Genomic DNA, 23,721 nt, shown 5'->3' with positions numbered 1-23,721 from the left:
CCCCATTCCAGAGTCTTCCATAAAACGATCTTGAACCTGATCCACTCCCAGCATAAGCATCTGAACCCATTCCCTCTCAAGCTTCCAATAGATTAGCTATTTAAAACCTCTATCAAATTGTAATGTTCTCTCTGACTCGGAGAGATGTTCCTACTTTGCAAAGATATAGTGGCCACAATTTTATAGTTAGTCATCTGACCTTGTTAACCGTCATCTCACCTTGTTAACCACATTAAAATTTTACCATCTGTGACTAAATTCAGTGACTGGCTAATTTGGGAAATGTAATACCTTTGCAGAAGAAAACCTATCAATCGCTTTTAGGGAATGAACCAAATATAAACTTGTTTGACATATCACCCCTCTATTTAAACATCTTCTACAAAAAGTCTTTTTCAATTCCTTAATTTTAGCATTTTCCCTCAGTTGAATATCTCCAATTTGTCCTGCATATGTCATCACTGTACCTAGTAGTTTGCATTTTGTCTTTAGTGAGCTCCTTGAGAACAGGGACTTTCCCCCCTCCCCCACCCTCTTTCTTTGTATCACCCATGCTCAGTATTGTGCCTGGTACATAGAAGGCACTCAACAAATAGTTGTTGAATGATTGCTTGTGCCTAGAATTGTACTTTCACACCTAATGATCCAGAGAGTTTAGTAAGATTCTGACTTCCTTCTTTGAGGTCAGCCTCCTTATCCATGTGAGTCCAAAAGTGGGATCCCTTCACTGGGGAGATGGTACCTCAGTACTGTCTTGTTATACCTCTCTTAGTCTATTGTTTTCTGAATCCTTTCTGCTGTTAAAAGGAACAAAAGCAAGATATCTTTCTATTTCCTTCCTCTGTCTTGTTACTCCACATGGCTGAAGAGCATGACCACCCAGTTCCCCAGTTTATAAGGGCAGCATGTTATACTTCTCCATGGAGTCCTCCTGTCTTTCAATACCATCTCCCTATGGCAAGATAAAAGAAAACAAAGCTATAAGTCTTCCTCTCCTTTCCTGCTTTCCTCTCTCTCTAGTCTCCTCTGCCCATGCAAAACCATTCATATCATCTTAGGATGGACACAATTTATTTTCCCCAAGATACTTTGGTCAAGGAGGGAGAAGGAAGGAGCAAAATATCCTATCACTCTCTAATTTTGTTTTATTAAAATGTGAATTTAAAGAATTACTACAGAAAATTTCCTAAATTCTTTTATAATTTCTTTGAAATTTAAAATTCCTTTAACATCATCTAAATTCTCAAAGAATGCATTTGGGTTTTGTCATATCTCAGTGGAGATATTGCCTAATGAACTAAAGCACTGTGGCTTTGCACTATTCAACCTATACTCCAGGTCAAAAGAAAAAGTGAAAATTTATGAGGATAGGTTCAATGAGTCTCATTGTAGGAGAAAAAGTTCATCCAAGAATGAAGGAGAAATGAAGGAAAACTAAATGATGATGTCATGGAGAAAATTCTGGAGTTGGGAAACCAATGTAAACCATTCTCAATAAGCATAAGGTTGCTAATGGACTACAATATGCAGCCTGTCATGGAGATGGCTGCCATACTCAGTGCTCCCAAACTAAAAGTTTTCAACCAGGGGTATATTAGAGCCAGTTTAGGAGAATTGGTTGTTAAATTTTCAGTGTGAATATTTACACTTGATTTATATCTTTGTCACATTAAGAAATGTCACAAATCAGGGCTTGATTTATTATTTTGTTAATTATTTTCCACTTAAGTGAAAGAGGAAAAGGTAATAACACAGATTAAACTCAAAAGTGGGTTATGCACACATTGTTTTTCAGAGAACTGGTTGTTAAACATTTATAAGCACACCACTGAATTTCAGGGCAGCTAGGGGGGGCCTGAGGTCAGGAAGACTTATCTTTCTGAGTTCAAATCTGGCTTCGGACTAGCTGTGTGACACTGGGCAAGTCATGTAATTTTGTTTGCCTCAGTTTCTTCATCTGTAAAATGAACTGGAGGAGAAAATGGCAAGCCACTCCAGTATCCTTGCCAAGAAAACCCCAAATGAGGTCATGAAGAGTGAGGAACAACTGATATGACTGAACAACAGAGAACTTCAACTGTTTTATTTTTTTCTTCGTAATAGTATTTTATTTTTTTCCAATTACACATAAAGATAGTTTTCAATATTCATCACTTCTATAAGATTTTGAGTTCCTAATTTTTTTCTCCCTCTCTCCCCTCCTCACTCCCTTCTCCCCAAAATGACAAGCAATCTGATATAGATTATGCATGTACAATTATATTAAACATATTTCCATATTAATCATGTTGTGAAAGAAGAATCAGGACAAAAAGGGAAAACCACGAGAAAGAAACAAAAAGAAAACAGTATGCTTCTATCTGCTTTCAGACTCCATAGTTCTTTCTCTGGATGTGGATAGCATTTTTCATCATGAGTTTTTTGGAATTGGCTTGGTTCATTGTATTGCTGAGAAGAGTTAAGTCTATCACAGTTGATCATTGTTCAATGTTGCTGTTACTATGTACAATGTTCTCCTGGTTCTGCTCACTTCACTTTGCATCAGATCACATCAGTTCCAGGATATTCTGAAATACTCCTGCTCATCTCTCATAGCACAATTGTATTCCATTACACTCATATACTACAACTTGTTCATCCATTCCCCAACTGATGGGCATCCCCCAATTTCTATTTGCCATCTCAAAAATAGCTGCTACAAATATTTTGGTACATGTGAATCCTTTTCCCTTTTTTATGATCTCTTTGGGATATAGACCTAATTCCACCATCTTTCAGAAGAGTCAGTACAGTGTAGTATGCTAATTATAATGCTGGTCATAGAATCAGGAAATCCTGGGTTCCAGTTGTGCATCTAACACTCACTATTGCATGATCACAAGCAATTCACAGCATTCCCAAGCCTCCCTCTTACCTCACAGAAATGTTACGAACCTCAAATGAGATAACATATAGTTAGGAAAAGGAATAATTTTATTTTTGGTGGAAATACAGTACAAAAAGTCACTAGTTCTACCTTGCTCTTCAAAGTTACCAACTCAATTTTTTTATGTACCACAAGTGGAAAGGAATTGAAAGGAATATGCCAACTGTAAGTCAAATGAGGAACTAAGCTCAAAGAGTAGCAACTCTGGTAGAATCAAAGGAGTTCTAAAACTAAGCCTGGGGACTTCTGCCAACTGACTGGCAGACTGGTTTGGAAGTTTTAATTCCAAAAGAGTGAGGTCTGAGGCTATGTGCTAAAAGAGCTAAAAACCCTTTCTTGTGACAATTTTTTTTAAAAGACAGTTGGCAATGCCAAATCAGAAAGAATACCAAAGGCTATCAGTAGAGAGTGTCAGAGCATCACAGAGAGCAAGCTAGATACAAAGAACTAGCAGGTGGCTGAATAGCAAATAAAATGGCATTGTCCAGTGCAATACAGTATCCTGAAGTTTAATGCTATCACCAACAGTCAGATAATGTCAGTGGATTTTTCAGGGGAATATTCTGCAGATTCATGGGAGGTAGAAAAGAGTTGTAGCAAGAGCATTATCTTAAGATCATGAGTTACTTTCATTACATACTGTCTCCCATTTTCATGGCACCCTGCCTACCGTTAACAATGTATGTGCCTCCTCTATGCTCAGGCCACCATCACTCCATCTAGTCCTATTTCCTCTCCCACTGTGACATATTGACCTGGACAGCATATATCACAGTGTTTTCTTTTCTTTCTTGGGGGTGGGAATGGGGTGATATCCTCATGATTTTTTTGTTGTTTAATTAAATGTCATTTGCATTGAGGCAATGTGTATTGTGGTTCGTCTAAAAAGTAAAAGAGAATGAATATCTGTAGGGGCTTCTTCTGAGCTATGGTTTTGAGTAGATACTGACCCAAAGGCATACCTTAAGCCTAAGGTAGCTTTCAGGGCACCCATGATTGAAAGGTATTTGAGGTACATAGGATAAGTATTCTGGAAGTACATAGGATAAGTAGGAGTTAGATACTATTATTAGGAAACTTTTTATCCCAAGGGAAAGTATCTCCATTTTTGCAAAAAAAGACAATTTACAGAAATTTACTTTAGTCCCACCTTTATTGGAACAGTGCTTGGAGCTGGAAGGCTTGGAAACAGATACTTTTTAATGTGAAGAATATGTGCATTTCCCTCCTCATCCTAGATTTAACAGAAGGTATGAATAACCTTAGAGCAAGATGATTGTAAAAGACCTTCCTCAAAGAACGTTGTCCTAACTTTGTGCTAGGAAAGCTCTTTTAGCTATTTATAGTCGCATCCATTCATATTTATATTAGCTCACAATTCTATGCTGTCAGGTTTATGAGTGCTTTCTTCACAACACTGTAAGGTAGATAGCATAGTTGTTTCAGTTATGTCTGACTCTTTATAATCCCATTTGCAGTTTTCTTGGGAAAACTAGAGTGCTAGAGTGCCATTTCCTTCTCCAGATCGTTTTACAGATGAGGAAATGGAGGCAAATCAGGTTAAGTGACTTGCCTAGGGTCATACAACTAGTAAGTGTCTGAGGTTGGATTTGAACTCAGGTCTTCCTGACTCTAGGCCCTGTGCTCTAGCTACCTAGGTTAAGCAATTTGCCTACAGTCATAGAGCCAGAAAGTATCACAGCTGAGATCCCAACCTAAGTCTTCTACCGTCAGATATGCTTGTCTCATTATGCCATGATGCCTATGAAAATACTCTCATGGATTTATGTTGAACCATAACCTGAGGGAGAAAAACAATTCGAGCCTTCATCTGAAAGGACAGAAGCTTCAGGTAACTAGGAATTTTAATAAGAATGAAAATTCAACAACTCAGGACTACTATGGTATTAATAGTCTTGCAATGCTCATTCTTTTTGACATCAGACAATCTAACAAAATCATAATGGTGGGAAGGTTAGTAAAAATGATGTGGGTTGAGAAGTTTTTTCAAAAATGAATGTGTGTTTGTGTGCAATAATAACAGCTGCAAGTGTTTTTATACCAGCTAACATTAATTAATTGATGGCCAGGAAGTCAAGCTGCCACCTTACAGCTATGTAGCAACTCAACTCATCTCCCTGAATTTTGCCTTGTTCCCCTTAAAATGGTTCTCTCACAGTATTTCTTTTTAGGGAGAAAAGAATCACAACCTGGGACCAAAATAATATAATACACGAAAACATTTGCTTCTAGATTTTTGCCTATGATATATAAAAACAATTTTGAACAAAGAAATGATGCCTTCAACACGTCTTATCATAGGCTATATTCTGCTACAATGAACACTGATACTGCATAAAATCCTGTATTAGAAAATGTATTTGTATTTTCAAGTCTACTTATTTCAGAAAATATTTGGCACAAAGAAATTCCAGCAAAATAAAATAACTTGGACAAGTGAACACTGACCTATATCATTAATAGTTGATTCTTCCAAAGGACTCGTGATGAAAAATGCTATCCACCTCCAGAAAAAGGACGGATGGAGTCTAAATGCAGATCAAAGCATACTATTTTTCACTTTCTGTATTTTTTGTGATTTTTTTCCTTTGGTTCTGTGTCATCTTTTACTACATGACTAATATGTTACGTAATATGTTTTGCATGATTGAACATGTATAACCTATATCAAATTGCTTACTGTCTCAAGGAGGGGTGGGAGAAGTTAGGGAGAGAGGGAGAAAATTCAGAATTCAGATGTTTTTTTAAAAAATGAATGTTAAAAATTGTTTTTACATGTAACTGGGGAAAATTTTTTTCATTTTCATAGTTGATTCCTTTGGACAACTTTGCGAGTAGGCCTCTCAAATTTGGAGCTAGAAAGGACCTTGTAAACCAATGGTGTCAAACTCAAATAGAAACGGATCCCTACTGGCCACATATTGACTTAGAAAACCATAAATTAACATTATCTATATTATATTATATTTTTATTCATTCTGTTCAATATTTCCCAATGGCATTTCAATCTGGAGTTTTGCAGACACATGTAGCCCACAGGCAGGGAGTTTGACATCTCTGTTGTAAACTATCTAGTCCAAGGGTTCTTAAGCTGGGATCTGAGAACTTGTTTTCTTAATGTTTGGATTACTGCATTTCAATATAATTGGTTTCCTTTGTTATCCTATGTATTTTCTTTCATACATTTAAAAGCATTCTTCTAAGAAAGAGTACATAGGCTTTATTCAGCAGGTTGCAAAAGAAGTCCATGAAACAACAAAAGATTAAGTACCTCTGTGCTAAACCTACTCCTTCACATTCCAGATGAGGAACCTGAAACTTGGGGAAAGGAAGGGACGTGTCCAGGGTAGCCAGTTGAAAGGACGAAATATAAACCCTGACCTCATGACTCCTAAACCACTGGTCTTGTCATACCCTTGCCATGCAGATAAGCCATTCTTTTCAAATTACAAAAGGGCTTATTCTGTCAAAAACTGAAGTAATAAATTTCAATATGTGTGCACATGCTATGTTATTATGTACAACATACTTAGGACAATATAGATCCAAGTGTTGAACTGAACTGCCTAAAGTGATCAGTGGCTCACCACAGGGGCACAAAGCAGCAGAGTCCCTCCTTCTGGTCTTAGGGGAGGGGTGCTGGAGAAGAATGTATTCTACTAAGATTCGGTAAATCATGCTCCATCTATTAGAATCAATCAATAGAATTAAATATGCCTATGGTTTAGTATTTGGCTACTCAAAGAGGAAAAAAATAACTCCGCAGATGTCAGCATCCCCAAAAGTTACATTTGTACAATAGGGCTGAAGGCTGATAAGAACATTTGGTAACTCACTTTTAAAATGAGGCCAAGGCTGGTTCATCCTTGCAGGAGCAGATGATTTTTATCTTCAATATGAATCCTGGCATTAATGCAGTTTTCTTTCTGTGATTGGAAGAGATTTCAGGGGCTTTGTTGCCAAGCCTTCTATCTTAAAATTCTGTGGTTCAGTTCCAGAGTCCCAAGAAGCATGGACCATACAGAGATACTGGAAATGGATACACTTTCATGACCTTTTCATGTTACTAGCCAGGCCTCCTTATCTTTTTCTTAAGTCTCTGAACAAAAGGGCTCTCTTTTTTCCAGTAAAAGGTTTGCAGTGGAACAGGGCATGGCCTGCTCCCATCTTCTTTGCTGGTGCAGTGCCAGATCTCCCTCATCACCACTATCCACCACTCAAAAGAGTCAAAATGAGATTGATTTCTCTCTTTATCAAAGGCTACATACCACAGGTCCCCAACTTGCCTCGATTTTCTTTAACTTCCCCAAAAGATATGATGAAATGACTCCTCTTACTGGTGGGAGATAGCTTTATTATTCCGGTAAGACTGCAGGGAAAGTGTAAGGTAGGATTCTACAAGAACCTTGCTCCTTGGGGTGCCTGTCTATAAGGTCTGGACAGCTTGGTCAAGCCTCTGAATCTTCGAGGCTCATATGGAGAAGGGTCAGCTCATTCTCTAAACTGTTCCGCCTCCTTACCAGCAGCATTGCCCACTTGGAGATGCCTTCATCCTGGGCCCTTCTCTCCTGATTGGTAAATTTCCAACCAGGATTGTCATTTCATGAAGGGACCCACACTTGCTCACTTCACTCCCAGCTCAACTCATTCTCTAGACTGTTCTATCTTCTCACCAGACAACTAGGTTGGTGTTGTGAATAAAGTGCCAAATGGGGAGTCAGATTCAGCTGAGTCAAATTCAGCCTCTGACATTTCCTGGTTGGGTGACTCTGGGCAAGTCACAACTTCTGTTTGCTTCAGTTTCTCAATCTGTAAAATGGGGATAATAATAGCACCTACCTCCTAGGATTGCTATGAGGATCAAATGAGATAATAATTATAATATTATTGTAATATAATAATATTGTTATACAATAAAACAACACAGTCTTTACAGGTGAAGAATCTTTTCTTTTTTTTTTTTTTCATTTTTAACCACAGCAACTCATGATCTCTGCTTAAGCTGTTAAGGAGTTTTGAGTTTCCTGGAAGAAGGATTACCCACATCAAGAAAATCAAACTCTTGATATAATGGCATAGTGTGTGTTCATCCTTCTTGTCGAAGAAGACCATGACATCAGAGAAGTAATGACATGACTTGCACTTGACTTTGTTTTGAGTGAGGGAGGGCTGTGCAGGTCACCAGCCTCACTTCTCCTCCAGAGCCATCTGGATCCAGTGACCAGATATTCATCAGGATGACTGGAGATGACCCAGGATGAGGCATTTGGGGTTAAGTGGCTTGCCCAAGGTCACACAGCTAGTGAGTGTCAAGTGTCTGAGGTGAGATTTGAACTCAGGTCATCCTGCACTGGTGCTCTATCCACTGTGCCACCTAGCTGCCCCAATGACATAGTAGCAAAATAATGATGTAATATCTCTAGTGACTCACTTCAAGTTTATGGCTTCCTTGGGGTCCATAGTGTTACAGATTTAGAGTTATAAGAGAAAGACCTTAAAGGTCATTGATTCCAACTCCCTCATTTTACAGATGAGGAAACCAGAGCACAGAGAGAGTACAGAGAAACTTGCCAAGGCCCCTCAGCAAGTAAGTATCTGAAGCAGGATTCAAACTTGGGTCTTCCTGAGGTCTAGCACTCTAACCATTCATCACCTAATTGCCTCAACCGTGTTGTTGCTGCTGTCATTCATTCATTTCTACCATATCCAACTCTTCATGACTCTATTGGCAGTTTTCTTGGCAAAGATACTGGGGTGGTTTGCCATTTCTTTCCAGCTCATTTTATAAATCAGGAAACCAAAGAAAACAAGGTTAAGTGACTTGCACTGACTCCACGCCTATCACTCTACCCACTATGCCAGCTAGCTTCCCTGACTCAATCATTGATTTAAGCTGGTAGAGTGGATAGAGTGGTAGAATCATGGAGTCAAGAAGACCTAAATTCAAATTTAACTCTTACTAGCTGTGTGACCCTGGACAAATCACCTTACCCCATTTGTTTCAGTTTCCTCATCTATAAAATGAGCTGGAGAAGGAAATGGCAAACAATTCCAGGATCTTTGCCAAGAAAACTCCAAATGGGGTCAGGAAGACCTGAGGGTCTTCCCCTCTCAGTTTGAAAAATGACTGTACAGCAAATGGTAGCAAACCTCTGTTTTCACTGCCTCCCAAATCAGTAGAAGTAAACACATAAGTTAATAACCAACTGACCCAACCATTTTGGAGAGCAATCTGGAATTATGCCCAAACAGTTATTAAACTACCCTTTGACGCAGCAATACCACTACTAGGTTTGTTCCAAAGATGATTAGGGGAAAAGGAAAAGAATCTGTAATTCTAAAATATTTATAGCAACTCTTTAAAAATATTTATAGCAACTCAAAACTGGAAATTGAGGAAATACTTGTCAGTTGAGGAATGGCTGAATAATTTGCAGTATATGATCATGATGGAATACTACTATGATATAAGAAATGATGAGTTCATTGACTTTAGAAAAACACGGATAGATTTGCATGAAATAATGAAGAACAAAATCAGCAAAACCAAGAGAACATTGTATATAATAATAGTAATATTGTTTAAGAACAACATTGAGCAACTAAGTCATTTTGACTATTACAAATACCCAAATTAAGCACAAAGGATATATGAGGATGCTATCTGCATCTAGAGAAAGAACTGACAAATAGAAGTATGTATAGAATGATTCTACATACATACACATATGTATATACACATACACAAACACATATATATATTTGTGTCTAATTGTAACCCTCTCTAGTGCAGGATTGGGGTAGAAAAAAAAACAAAAAAGTTACGTGATAACTTAATTATATTTTTAAAAGCAATAGCAAGTTGTACATAATAGATTTGCAGTTTCATGTGCAATCATCTTTTTTAATTCTACTATGTTATGGGAATGCTTCTTTTATTTCATAAATTAAAAATCAAATAAAAAATTTTTTAAAAGAATGTAAGGGATACCTGTGGTATCAGCTTTCTAAAGGAAATTGTATAATATGTGTAAAGAGCCCTGGCTCGCAAGTCAGAACCTGGGTTGTGGGTTCATATTCCAGTTGTGCTACTTACTACTGGTGTGATTTTGAGCAAATCCTCTTTCTTCCTTGGTCCTTATATATCAAACAAGGGCATAGAACTAAGATCTCTTCTCTGTGTTCCTCATTCTCCTACCCATTGGATCTGATCCAATTATGTCAGTTCTTCTTGAGAAGCTACCATCTAACCAGGTATGTTGAAATTGATTTCTTGAATCTGATTATAAAACTTTGCATTTATTCCCATACAATTGAATCTTATTTAGAATAGCAAAGAATCTACTAAGAATTCTAACAGAATAGCTCAGGCTAGAATTTAACCTATCATTGTCTTTGTGGATGCTGACTCTGTCAGTCAATATGAAAAAAAAAAGCCATTAATGACATGGTCATGTCAAAAACTTAAATCTTTTTGTGATGAGTCATTTTTAAAAGAACTAAATCAAACAGATTAACTCATAAAGAATAAAATTTCTATATTGTATGGAAGTTTACAAAAGACTTTTCTTAGAACAGCTAGTATAAAGTGGCAATATGCTTATTTTACAAATAAGGAAACTGAGCCTCGGAGAGGTGAGGTTACTTGCCTTTTGTAATATAGGTAGTGCCAGAGTTGGAATTCATATCCAAATATCTTGATTTCAAATCTAGAGCCTTATCACTCCTGGGGACAAGATGGCCCAGTTTGATTATATAAAAATAGAAAATGTCATACCAAAAAGAAAAAAAATTAAACCAAGATTAAAAAGAAAAACAACAGATTGGAGAGGAAAATTTCATGCTAAATTTTTCTGATTCTTATCGCTGTTGCCATTATTTCCCATGATACTGTTGCCAAAAGGGAGGGGAAGGGTGTATCAGTACTGGAAGTTTCATGTGAATATTTGCACTTATATAGGAATTTAGAAGAAAAAGATCAAAGATTTAGACCCCCAAATTTGAAAAGACTGCAGAAGAAAACTATTAACTATGGCATCTATTATAATTTAGATCTTGTGCTACAGTAATGGGGAATTTCCATGTTGTTTGAATTTGCTAAACCTTTGAAGGACAAATCTATATAGCCCTGATCAATACCTTAGATTTAATTAAAGATTCTAAATGTCATAATATGAAGAAAATATGAATCTTTCCAAAACCGTTCTGAATGATGGTAAAGCATTCCTCCTACTTTTTGGCAGGTAGTGAACTATGAGTTCAGAATTAGAAATCTATTTTCAGACATAGCCGATGTGTTTTGTTTTGCTTTCTTTTACACCTTTTTACAAAGGAGTCCTTGACTGGGAGGAAGTTAGCAAAGGAATCATTTAGAAGCAGTGATATAAAAAAAAGCACTTCAAAAGCAAAAGATAGAGGATCTTTCTACCTTGTGGATTAATGTCCTTTCTTAATGAACTTTGAATTGAATCTGAAAGATCATAATGAAGAGGTTTATGACTGGTACATTAGAGAAACACAGGACTCCTTAAAAAAAAAAAAAAAGATGGGTTGCTTATGAATTAAGGGATAGTCCCTGGACAGCTCTTATGTTCCTTTGGCATCCCTGAAATGTCAGGAGAACTCAAAGCAGACCTCCAAGCTGCTGCATGGACTCCATGTAATGAGTTTATAAGATTAGCCTAATACAATGGGAGGGCATAGATGTGTTATGAACTGCATCACTGAAGGGAATAAACACGTCAATGAGATCCCAGATCCATTAGAGTGTTGTGTCTTCAAATTATATCTTAATGACAACATGCTAACCAAATGAGATATGGAAAAAAAAAACTATAGATTAGAGACAGTCAAATGAAATTGAAGATTTCTCTCATGAGAAGAGTAATAACAGAGTGTGGGAACATATCCTCTCACTGCCAGGTAGTATAATACTCAGATTTAGGGGTCATTTTCAGTGACTTGTGAAAAGACTACGGGGCAGAATATTGCATGATGACCAATGAATCTGTAAAACCTCTCTCAGTAATGGGACTGAATTAATCAGAGCTTTGGCAAGAGATGTTTGAAAAAAATAAGAACAAACAATTACTGAAAAAGTTGAGCTCTTCCAACAAATCCTAAAAGAATAATATATTTCAGCTTCAGCTGGAAATGAATGACAGAAAGAACAATATAAATCCTGTACTTACTAATGGACTTTTCCCCTGAATTCTGATTTTTTTTCTTTCTTGTAATGGTATTCTTTTCAATCAAGGTGACTCATGCAATGAATGACCAAATGTTATTTCCTTTTTACACTTTTGTAAGACTTTTCAAATACATTAATTCCCAACCAGAAAAAAAAAATCTTTTGTCAGACTATATTCCTAAATTTGGATGTTAGTCATTCTACATATAGAGGGCATCAAGAGGGACGTTTTTTATTGCACATAGGAAATGAGATTATAAGAGCCCTCCCGTTTAATTAGTCCATTATCTCTTTATCATGAGGTTGGCAGAGTTCTTCTATAACAGAACTCTGGAATCATGGTTGATTATTTAGTTGCTTAGTTCTTAAGTCAAAACTATTCTTTTTTTTTATAATATTAGTGTTGGACTGTAAATTGTTTTTCAGATTATATGTCTTTACATACATCAGTTCATATAAATCTCTGCATCAGTTCATATATGTCTTTCTTTGTCTCTTTGAAATCACTTTTTTCTTCATTTCTTCATTTTCTTCATTTCCAAAAGTACTCTATCGCACTCGTATACCACAATTTGTTTAGCCATTCCCCAAACAACAGGCATTCCCTTAGTTTTCAGTTTTTTGCCACCAAAAAAAGAGAGCACTGACCATTTTTCTATATATAGGAACTTTTTCTTATTTCTTTGATCTCTTTGGGATTTAGGACTGTTGATGGTATGGCTGGGTCAAGGGGCATGTACTGCATAGTAATTTTTTGTGCATAACTCCAATGTTTTTTTCCAGAATGGTTGGACCCATTCATAGGTCCAGAAATAGTGAATTTACGTAGTGGTTTTTCTATTGTCCTTCCAATATTTATCATTTTCTTTCTTAGTCCTCTTAACCAATCTGATGGGCATGAAGTGGAAACTCAGAATTCCTTTAATTTGCATTTCTGTAATTACTGATTTGGAGCCTTTTTCACATGGCTATGAAATAGCCTAGGTTTCTTCTCTTGAGAACTTCCTGTTTATATCCTTGGACCATGTAACAATAAGGGAATGACTTTTATTCTTATAAATTTGAATCAGTATTTTATATCTTGGAAATTAGATCTTTGTCAGAAAAATTCACTGCAAAGATATTTGTCCTAGTTAATTAGTTCCCTTTTCATCTTAACTATTAGATTTATTTGTGCAAAAATTTCTCAATTTTACATTTGATCCTGAAGGTAATAGGGATCCACTGGAATTTATTGAGTAGGGGAGTGATATGATCAGACCTGCACTTGAGGAAGATCGCTTTGATAGCTGAGCAGATGATGGAATAGATTAGGAAGAAACTTGAGGCAGATAGACAAATTGGAAGGCTATTATAATAGTCCAGAAATGCAAAGGATTTGGGGAATGAGACACCCTCCTCTTCAGCCAACAACTCAATGCCAACCAAATACTTGGACAATGGGACAGGCTGTCAATCAGCATAGTCAAGTCAAGCAGTACAGTCAAACAGTACAGCCAAAACAGACCAACTATTGACAGCTGCAGTCATTTTCTTTCAGATTTTACAATTAATCAACCAACCAAGAAGCATGGATTAAACACCTACTGTGTGCCAAGGAAGGAAACTTTTGAGCCCTAATGAGAATAAGCCACAGATGTGATGATGTAAGAGTAGGCTCCAAAGCCACCAGACAGAACCAGCCTATGATATTCTAACATATAGAAGGCAGAATGGCCTGAAAGCACAGTACTCAAATATGTCATAGTGACAGTGAAAGTATAAGGAAGATTTATTCTAAATTTCTAACTATTTTCCAAGAAGAGAGACAAAAGTTAACGTAAATGCCTGCAAGGGAGCTAAGCACAATTTAAGAGACACAAGCCAGATTCTGATTTTCCCAAGAGAAATCCTGGGTGGGGTAATGATAAATTAATCAATACATATTTGTTAAGCACCTACTGTGTGCCAGGCGCCATCCTAAGTGCTGGGGATCCCCCCAAAATGGCAAAAGGTAGTCCTAGCTTTCAAGAAGTTTCCAATCTTACAGAGAAGACAGTAAAGAAACAAATATATACAAAGCAAGCTGTATATAGGAGAGATTGGAAATAATTTTAAAAAAGGGAAAGCCCTGGAATTGAGGAATTAGGGAAGGCTTCCTGTGGGACTTAGGACTTTAGGTGGGGCTTAAAGGAAGCCAGAGAGGTCATCAGTCCTAGTGAAGGAGGCAAAGAGTCCCAGGCCTGGGAGACAGCCACAGAGAATGCTGGGCGCCAAGAGATGGAGTGTCTTGCTTATTCAACAGCCAGGAGGACAGTGTCACTGGATCAAGGAGTGTACATGTTGGGGAGTAAGGTGTTAGAAGACTGGCAAGGTAGGAGGCGGCTCAGTTACCAAGGGCTTTGGATACCAAACAGAGCATTTTGTATTTGTTCCCAGAGATTATAGGAAGACACCAATTTTCTTGGGGGGGGGGGGAGAGACTTATGTGAAGGGATATGACATGATCAAATCTTTCATTTTCAGAAAATCATGTTAGTGGCTTAATGGAGGATGGATTGGAGTGGGAAGAGACTTGAGGCAGGCGGACCCACCAACAAGCTGTTGCCATAGTCCCAGTGTGAGGTGATGAGGACCTGTGCTAAAATGGTAGCAGTGTTAGAGGAGAGAAGGGGACATATTCAAACGATATTGCAAAGGTAAATAATGGGCAGTAGAAGTTATTAAAGACAGAAAGACCTCCAAGATGGAACCTAGTCTCTTGTATCTGAGGTCAGGGTTTAAAACACAAGGTTACAAAAGGCTAAGAATATGAAACCACATGAGAAAGAAATAAAGCTGTATTAACATTTTCAATTGAAATACCCTTATGATTTTCTCTACAATTACATAATGTCCTTGAGTCCCTTGTATTTTTTTCTAAAAGGTATTAATAAACTTTTTAGAACTTCTCCAGTAGTGTCCTTCACCTCAACAAAGCACAGAAGTATTTCTTTGACAAAACATATTTATTTTCCCAGTCATACCCAACATATCATACAAGTATTTAAATCTTCATGAATTGCATAAAGGGAATAATTCATTTATTCACTTTAGTGTCTGGTCATTTTAACATGATCAATCTCTTCTCTGTAGTCTTAATGAAACTATTTTAATAGATAAACAGCCTTTGAGCAACGATCAAGATGAGAGTGTAGGAGGGTAAGAAGGAATTGTGGAGTACCAAGCCTTCTTACCTTGGAGCTGGGCTTCCTGATTGAGTTGGGCAGGCTTGCAGCAATTTAATTCAACACACATGTATCAAATTTAATGGATTATATTTATTGACTGTCCCCTCCTACCTTAGCAGTCTTCTTACACCTTACTCCCTACCACATACTCTTCCATCTAGTGACACTAGCCTTCTGACTGTTCCGTGAACAAGTTACTCCATGGCTCAGTTACAGGTGGTGTCTCTGGCTGTCCCTTCATGTCTGGAGTGTTCTCCTTTACTCTTTGGCTTCCTTTAAGGCCCAACTAAAATTCCATCTTTTATTTAGGGCTTTCCCTAATCCCTCTTAATTCTAGTGCCTTTCCTCTGTTAATCAATTCCTTTTGATCTTATGAATAGCATGGTTTGTATATATTTGTTTCCATGTTGTTTCCCCCATTCAGTTATAAGTGTCCTCCATTAGATTGTCTTGAGGGCAGGAACGGTCTTTTGCACTTTTATATCCCCAGCCCTTAGCACAGTGCCTGGCTTATAGTAGGCACTTAATATATGTTTATTGATTGATTATATGCTGGACCTCTAGAGAACTGTAAAAGTAAATAAGACATATCTTTCTCCTCATGGTGCATATGACTTCTGCATAAATGTATAAAAGAGACAGAAAGTTCCATGTAGCATCTCAACTAGGAAATGTCATTTCCAACTATTATAGAAGATTTCATGGAAGAGGTGGTATGTGAGTTGGAAGTTGAAAACAGTAGAACTTTAACAGGTGGAGATGGGGGAGAGGACATGCTTGGCATAGGGCACTGAGTAAACATGGATTTGGTTTCTTTCTCACAGACTGGGTAGATCTCCACTCCCATCTTTCATGGGCACCTGTGCTTGCACAAACATACCTACTCTTCCCTTTAAGTGGGGACAAAGTAATGGACATTTCCTCACTCCCCCTTACCAACTTATACTCAGACTATCCAAGGGACAAAGATTCAGGATTTTGGCATCTTTGCCCTAAACTATCCCATCCTGAGTGGGACCCAGAACTCTAGCCTCCCAGTACTGCCATATCCCCCAAAACAAGGGGATGAAGGTAGAGGGAAAGATTCTTATTAGAATTTGAGGAAAGCTTCAGGCCCCTGGGAAGGCTTCCACCATTCCTCCCCCCACCTTCTCCTTTCATAGATTCTTATCTTCCTTCAGAATTCCCTTCCCAACAACTTATCCCAAGAAAAAGGCTAGAGCACAGACAGTGAGATAGAGAATGAGATCAACTAAGTAATCAGATATCCCTAAATCTTTTACTTTCTCATTCTTCTCTTCCTTCACCTCTCCATCCTACTTCTTTCCTGGAAGAGAGGAGACTTCTTTGGGGAAAGTTCCATTTTGAAAGGAAGCATGAATTTCCATGTTGTTTCATTTATTGATGCTGATGAGTGATAAGAAAAGCAAAATATGTATCTGGTAATTGGGTTGTGTGGGAATATGCTGAAGGATTTCTACAAACAACATATCCCTACATACCCATCACCAGATACATGTTGTGTTGGCCTCTATGACTCATTTATGACCCATTTCCACCCACGATGATGATTTTTCTCCTTTCATCTGTTCTCTGCCTTCACCATTAATCTGGCACTTAATCACATACAGTTTTGTGACCTCTATTGTATTATCAGTGATGAAAGTGAGGCTCAAATAGGTTAGGCAAATTGGCTATAATCACCCAACCAGCAAATATTAGAGGCAGGATGTGAACCCAGGTTGTCCTGACTCTAAGGACAAGATTCTTTCAAGTATGCCATTGTGCACAGAACAAATAATTCAGGAAAGAAAAGAGGAAGGGAGGGAAGGGGAAAGAGGAAGTAAGAAGGGGAGTAAAAGACAGAAGGGGGAAAAGGAAGAAGAAAAGAAATGGGAAGGGAAAGTAATTTTCATCATTTTTATTTTTGTGGGATCAAACCAAACAGAAACAGGAAATAGGCACTGAGAAAAATTCTTTATTTACATATTTAACTACATATGCAAGATGGCATGGAGAACTTGAGTAGGTATATGAATAATTCAAGTCCCCCCAAAAATGACCTGTTCAGTTACTTGAATCTTGTTTGGGACCCTAATTTTCCAGATGACTAATTGAATTATCTGTACTCTCTCTGTACCACATGTAGTCAATCTTCTCAGCACAATAGGACTACACCAGTTGGACAGGGGATGGGTATGAATGGATTTCTTGCATAAGGCTTTTCTCAAAGATTGTCATAGCATCAGATTTTACCAGACTAGCTTCTTCATCGTCGTTGCTAATAAAGAGCCTTTGACTACTTGGTAGGAAATACAGCTTGTACTTGTGATGAGCTGTTTCCACTGAGTATCCCATTAGCGTCTCTTTGCTATCTGAAAAGCAATCAGCAACAGAGCCTTTTTACAAAACAGCACCAATAAATGAGATGTATAGATGTACTCTTCTGACAATAACACCACTTTTCTCAGACAATGACTTCTTGTTTTTTGTGTTTGTAAATACTGAACACCTTCCCCTTAAAATCAATAGTACACTCAACAGTTTTCTTTTTTTTAATTTCTAGCCTATTTTGAAATGCCCAGGTAAAAGACATTATGAACAGTTCTTGATTCCAAATGTTTCCTTAGCCCTTACAGCAGAATCCCTTTATATAAGCCTTCCCTATTGCACTTTGTGATTTATTCATGACTCAAGTTGAGGGCAAACTTTGAACTCCCACAATGCTGTATGCTCCACTGCAAGTTCGCCACCTAGACAAAGGCATGGGGGAAAAATCGACAATAACAACAGGAAGCCATGTCAGCATTTTACCTTTAATGGAAAAGTAACCAGCAGTTTTCGTACAAATTCATGTACAAAAATTCCCTCACAGCTGAGGGTAAATATTTTCTTTAAGAGACATACTCACACACAGACATGAAAATTAATACCTGTACAAAAATAAACTCTGGATGAGCAATTAAAAAGAGAGAAACCAGTCTGTATAGCTGCACAGATGTATAACATGGAAACGATAGTCTGTTGAACTATGAGTTTATCCCATTGAAGGGGATGATTTCACTTTGGAAGACAGAGCTTGCTTGAAACGTCTCTTGAGATCCTGCATGTTGGGAGATTTGGGGCGAGGAATGAGAGATGATCTCCTCTTTTCCCCACTGAGGCTGTGCAGTTTGCTAACCTCTTTGCAGAGATGTTGAAAAACATCACAGACATCTTCATAGTTTTCACTGGTTGAAATTTCAAGAAACACACTCCCCAACTCATTAGCCAGCTGGATGCCATCATTGGTCTGCACTTGTCGGGCATGGAGAAGATCCCCTTTGTTCCCCACAATAATGATGGGAGTCTTGGAGTTGGGATGGAGCCTTCGGATGTGCTGGTAAAGGGGTCGGATTGACTGGTAGCTGCTGTAGTCTGTGATGGAATATACCAGCAAGAAACCCTCTGCCCATTGTACACATCTGGAGAGGGAGTCCAATACCTGGACAAAGTCATCTTGGACCTTCAAGAGATGAAAGTGAAAATATATGTAAGAGAATACTCCATTAAAAAAAATCTAAAAATACTACCTATCAATTTTTAAAGAAAAAACTGAAAAAGAGTAAAAAATCACATTCTAGCACAGCTTATGAATATGAAACAGCTTCCCCCAAAAGGGGATTCTGATACAGAAAATCAAATTTTTGGCCTCGAGAGATACAATCGTTTACTGTTTTAAACATACATACATACATACACATACACACACAAAACCTTTTGAATTCTTTGCTTATATGACAATATCTGTTTAATTACAGCAGATATAGAGGGATTCAGTTAAGATCTTTCAAATAAGCACAGGTTAGTTTTTCTAAGTAAAATTTTATTTTTAAAAGCAGTTTAAAATAACTTCCCAATGAGCCAGAGCATTCAAGGAAATATCTAATCCTGAACCCAATAAATAATTGTTGAGGTGCACTCCTGAGAAGGCTGCAGAAACACACATCTTATTAATTCTGTTTCCTCCACCCACTTTCTAAAAATGATGATAATTATTCATTTGTTAATAAAGTTACATTCTTTATTCCCTGCCAAGAGTTGATTTGATTTTCAATTAGTAACACACAGCAAAAAGTTCTTACAAGACCCAAGCTCTGCATGGTGCCAGCTACATCAATTAAGACTTCTGTTGCCTGCAGTTGAGTGAAGTGTTGCTACATTTGTGGATACAGTATCAATCATCTTAGTTCTTTTTCCTTTCCTGCTCTGAAGAACTCAGTGATTTACTCTACAATCTCATAGAGAGGAGAAAAACCTCCCTCTACTGCTCTTACAAGTAAGTGGTAGAATCAAGGTGTTCTTCTGGCCTTTCAAAGCCCACAGGGTGTTTCAAGTACAAAAGTCTGATCCACAGTTTAGTAAGTTAGGCTAATAGAATGCTAAATATTAAATATGGGGAAAAGGCCAACTAGCAAACTTCCTAAAAGCCTTGCTAGAAATGGGGTGGGGGTGGCACCTGGATCTCCACTGTACCCATCACCTGAAAATCTGAACAATAAGACAGTGTTTACTAATTAGCCAGTGCAAGAAGAAACTCACCTGAATACATCCGGGAGTATCTTGGATCTGTAAGGACAGTTGGTCTCCTTCTACGTGAACAATCCTTGAATACAGTTTGCCTGTGTAAAAGGGAGAAAAAAGAAGACCTTAAGAACTGCTGCCACCTAGAAGGGAAACAAAAAGCAAGGGAAACTGTGAAAGCTCTGAGGGAGCATGAAATAATTCTAACCTGTATTGGGTTCATAATCTCCAATAAACCTCTTGGTCAGGAAGCGCACAATCATTGCTGAAGACAAACAAACAAATACAGTGTTATTTGGGATAGTAAGTAATGGCTTAAGACAAGAGGGCTCCAGCAGACAGTCAAGGAAAGGGATCATACTTTTCCAGGAGCCGCTGGCCACACACAGAAAGGAGAGCAGAAGCAGTTACTTTGCACTTTCTCTCTTTGGAGAAGAAAGGATGCCTCTGCTTTCCCTTCCTGCCTCAGTCTGAGGGGGATAAAAGACATTCATAATTTACACGCATTTATATTTCCGAACCACAACATCCCTTGGGCTTCTCTAAGACGGTAAATCTAAGCTTCCATGAGGTCCAGCGTACGCAGTCCTGGGTCAGTGGGAACTGGATTACGGAGCCAGTCAGGTAGACGTGGCTCCAAGGCTGGCAGTGCGATTTCTGCTAAGGGTGAAGGGCATTCACCACTCTTTCCTCTCCTCTCCGGACAACACCCCCCCCCCCCCCAAGCCAAAAAAAGGGAGAACTCCTAGGGTAACAAATTCCCAGTATCTGCGAATTCCGTCTCTTTTTGCCCGCATGCCACCCCCATCTTCAGATACAGGGACACTCACCGCTCTTGCCCACGTTGCCGGAGCCCAGCACGGCCAGCTTAATGTCCTTGTGGAGCACGTAGTCCGAGGAAGACTCCGGAATGGGGGCGAGCAGAAAGTTCCCAGACATGCTCCTCTGGCGCATGGAGCGAGGGGCAGGGAGAGGAGGAAGGTCAAGACGAGGAGTTAGGGCCAGCACACAGCCCTCTGCGCCTCGGAGCAGTCCGAGCCCGGCGAGTCTGGCTGGAGAGAGCACGGTCCAGCGGGTCACCGGCCCAGGCCTGTCGGAGATGGGGAGCGGGCAGGAGACAGGATTCCCAATCCAGGCCCCAGGCTGGAGCTGGCGCAGGTGCCTCTGCCGCGGGAGCTGCTGCCGGAGCCGGGAGCCAGGTGCTTTTTAAAGGGCTGAGAGCTGTCCGCAAGCCCCGCCTCCTCCCCGCCCCTTCTCCGCCGCCTCTGGAGGTGGCCATGGGGGCGAAGGCAGTCATGGGGTGCGCACGCCCCCGCCTCTTGACGCGCTCCGCAGTCTGGCCGCAGCCGGCAGGCGCCCCCGGCCGGCCTAGCACGCACACGACAGCGGCTCTGGGCTTACCCCTTCTCTCCCCCCCACCCCTGCCCCGGACCCCCCTCTCCCGGAACTCGGAGTCGAGGGTGACTCTGGAATAGGAACGCCGCCCCAGAGCGCGTGTGCTGGTCCCCACGCTGGGCAGAAGGCTCCCCACTGGCTAGGCTGACCGGGAGGAAAGGAAGCAGACCCCATAGCCACAGTTTTAGGGAGAAAATGGGAAACCGCAGTATTTCCCTGGTCCTCCTCGCTGTTCTGTTCGGATGACTCTAGGTCACTAGGTCAGTGTGAGAGTCTGAGAATGAGAGCAAGGAGGAAAAGAGCTGAGAGAATTTGACAGGAAAGAGGAGAAAATGGGCAAGGCATCACAATGGATTGGGAACAGCAAGCAGATTGCTGCAGTGCGTTCACAAAAAAAAAAAAAGGAAAAACAAAGGGAAAAATTTCAAAGATGAAAAACCTTTAATTTTTTTTTAACTAGACAACAGTACTTACAGAAATTACAACCCACGGTAATTAAGGCAGTGTGACCTGGTCACTGACTAGATTGTTTAGGGAACCACATGGGATACATAATTAGGACTGCAACCTCATTGCTATCATCATCGATGAATAGTTAGTGACCGGTCTATTAACTGAAGTCTCTGGCACTGACTCTGACTTTCTATTCTTTTAATCAATCACCATTTCCTAGGTTGCCCATGATTATCTGAGAGTCATCCTTGATTCTCTCTTCCCCGGTCTTGGCTCACCCTCCCCATTGCCATCCAGTCCACGGAGATCTCATCTCCCATTTTCATCCAGATACGGACAGAGATGACTCCCAAAGACCCAACCTTAAGCCCTTGCTGAATTGTCTGGCATCTTCAACTCCCTGCTGACTGCTTCTAAATGAAGCTCAGCATGTGAAAACTGAATTCCTCACCTTCCCCCTAAACACCTCCTTATTTCTGCTGATGTCACCATCTTTCCTCCTCCCTCCCCCCCATCATCCCAGCTTGAAACTTCAGTCATCTTTGGCTTTTCCCTTTTCTACACACCCTCCCCCATCACCGTACTAGCTAACATTTATATAGCATTTACTATATTCTAGGCACTTTACAAATATGACCTCATTTAATCCTCAAAAGACCTTGGGAGGTAGGTGCTTTTATCATAGACCCCATTATTATTGTATCCTCATTTTACAGTGAAGGAAACTGATACAGAGGAAATTTGTCCAGGGTCTGACAGCTAGTGTCTCAAGGTAGATTTGAACTCAGGTTTTCCTGACTTTGGGCGCAGTGTTCTATCCATTGTGCCACCAGCTGCCAGGTCAGAGCTATCTCCAGTCATCCTGATCTATATCTGGCCACTGGATCCAGATGACTTACAAAGAGAAGATGAATCTGGTGACTTTTGCACAGCCCTCCCTCACTTAAGTCCAGTTGACTTGGCATCACCTGATGCTGTGGTCCTCTTTGAGAATGAAGGACAAACCTGCCAGTTCCTGTGGATTCCCCTTCTCAATATCCCTTATATCTCATCACCTTTAGCATCAACTATTGTAATTAGTTTCCTAATTGGTTTGCTGCTTCCAATATCTCTCCCATTCCAATAATCCATAGGCATCAAAACAATCTAATAAACAGATTTGGTCGTGTCACTTCGCTGATCAAATATCTTCATTGGTTTCCTATTGTGAATAGGATTTAATATAACCTTTCATAACCTGATTCCAACCTACCTTTCCAATCTTACCTCTCATTACTCTGTTTCACTCCTCTGTATGACAGGCAAAGTGGAGAAACAGCTTCAAAATACATTCATCATCCATCTCTGTGCTTACAGGCTGACTTTCTGTCAGCTTCCTAAAATGAGCTCTTCCCTCACCTTCATCTTTCAAAATCCCTCTCTTTGATCCAAACTTATCTCAGGTGCTAACTCTTACATGAAGCCTTCCCTGCGTGCTTCAACTAAAAGTACTTTCTCCTACCTCATGTTTTCTTAGAGCTCTTTTCTCCTATGGCCTCATTACACTCTGTCTTTTCTTAGACTTACCTGTGGGCATATTGGAGTCCTCAAATTTATTTGAATTGAATTGTAGTTGTTTGTGTTCCTCTCATACAATATTCTTGTCTCAGAACCCAGTGTCCTGAAGATAGTCCCTCCTTACCTGCACCTCTTAGAATCCCTCCTTTCTTTCAAGTTTATGCTGAAGCACCACCTTCTACATAAAACCTTTTCCATTCCCTAGGACTACTAGTGTCTGCCTCCCTAAATTATCATGTGTGTATTTTCTATGTGTTTTCTATATTCCTATAAATGTTTAGGTTTATCTCCCCCAGTAGAATGAAAACTTCTAGAGAACAGTGTTTCATTTTTTTTTCTTTGCAATAGCACTGACAGAAGATATAGTAGATGGTTAATAAATGTTTGTCAATTGATTGATATTTTAT

At 39.3% G+C, this 23,721-nt stretch overlaps 1 protein-coding gene across 1 annotated transcript; it reads right to left on the bottom strand.

The window, feature by feature from the left end:
• Positions 1-18,148: 18,148 nt before the first annotated feature.
• RASL11A (RAS like family 11 member A) lies at positions 18,149-21,211 on the bottom strand. Its single transcript, XM_072611779.1, has 4 exons — positions 20,740-21,211; positions 20,118-20,174; positions 19,928-20,007; positions 18,149-18,851 (listed from the first exon to the last, which is right to left on the bottom strand). Exons 1-4 carry the CDS (start codon positions 20,861-20,863, stop codon positions 18,384-18,386), a joined length of 729 nt encoding a protein of 242 aa, XP_072467880.1. The 5' UTR covers positions 20,864-21,211; the 3' UTR covers positions 18,149-18,383.
• Positions 21,212-23,721: the final 2,510 nt, after the last annotated feature.

This window comes from Notamacropus eugenii, chromosome 5 (assembly GCF_028372415.1).
Source record: "Notamacropus eugenii isolate mMacEug1 chromosome 5, mMacEug1.pri_v2, whole genome shotgun sequence".
Lineage (NCBI taxonomy): Eukaryota > Metazoa > Chordata > Mammalia > Diprotodontia > Macropodidae > Notamacropus > Notamacropus eugenii.
This window is presented reverse-complemented; position numbering and strand designations above follow the sequence as displayed.

Excerpts from the sequence above, each read along its gene's own strand:
- RASL11A (XM_072611779.1), bottom strand. The coding sequence starts at position 20,863 with ATGCGCCAGAGGAGCATGTCTGGGAACTTTCTGCTCGCCCCCATTCCG. Across the intron at positions 20,008-20,117 it reads AGATTATGAACCCAATACAG|GCAAACTGTATTCAAGGATT; the intron begins GTTAGAATTATT and ends CCTTTTACACAG. Across the intron at positions 18,852-19,927 it reads ATACTCCCGGATGTATTCAG|GTCCAAGATGACTTTGTCCA; the intron begins GTGAGTTTCTTC and ends CATCTCTTGAAG.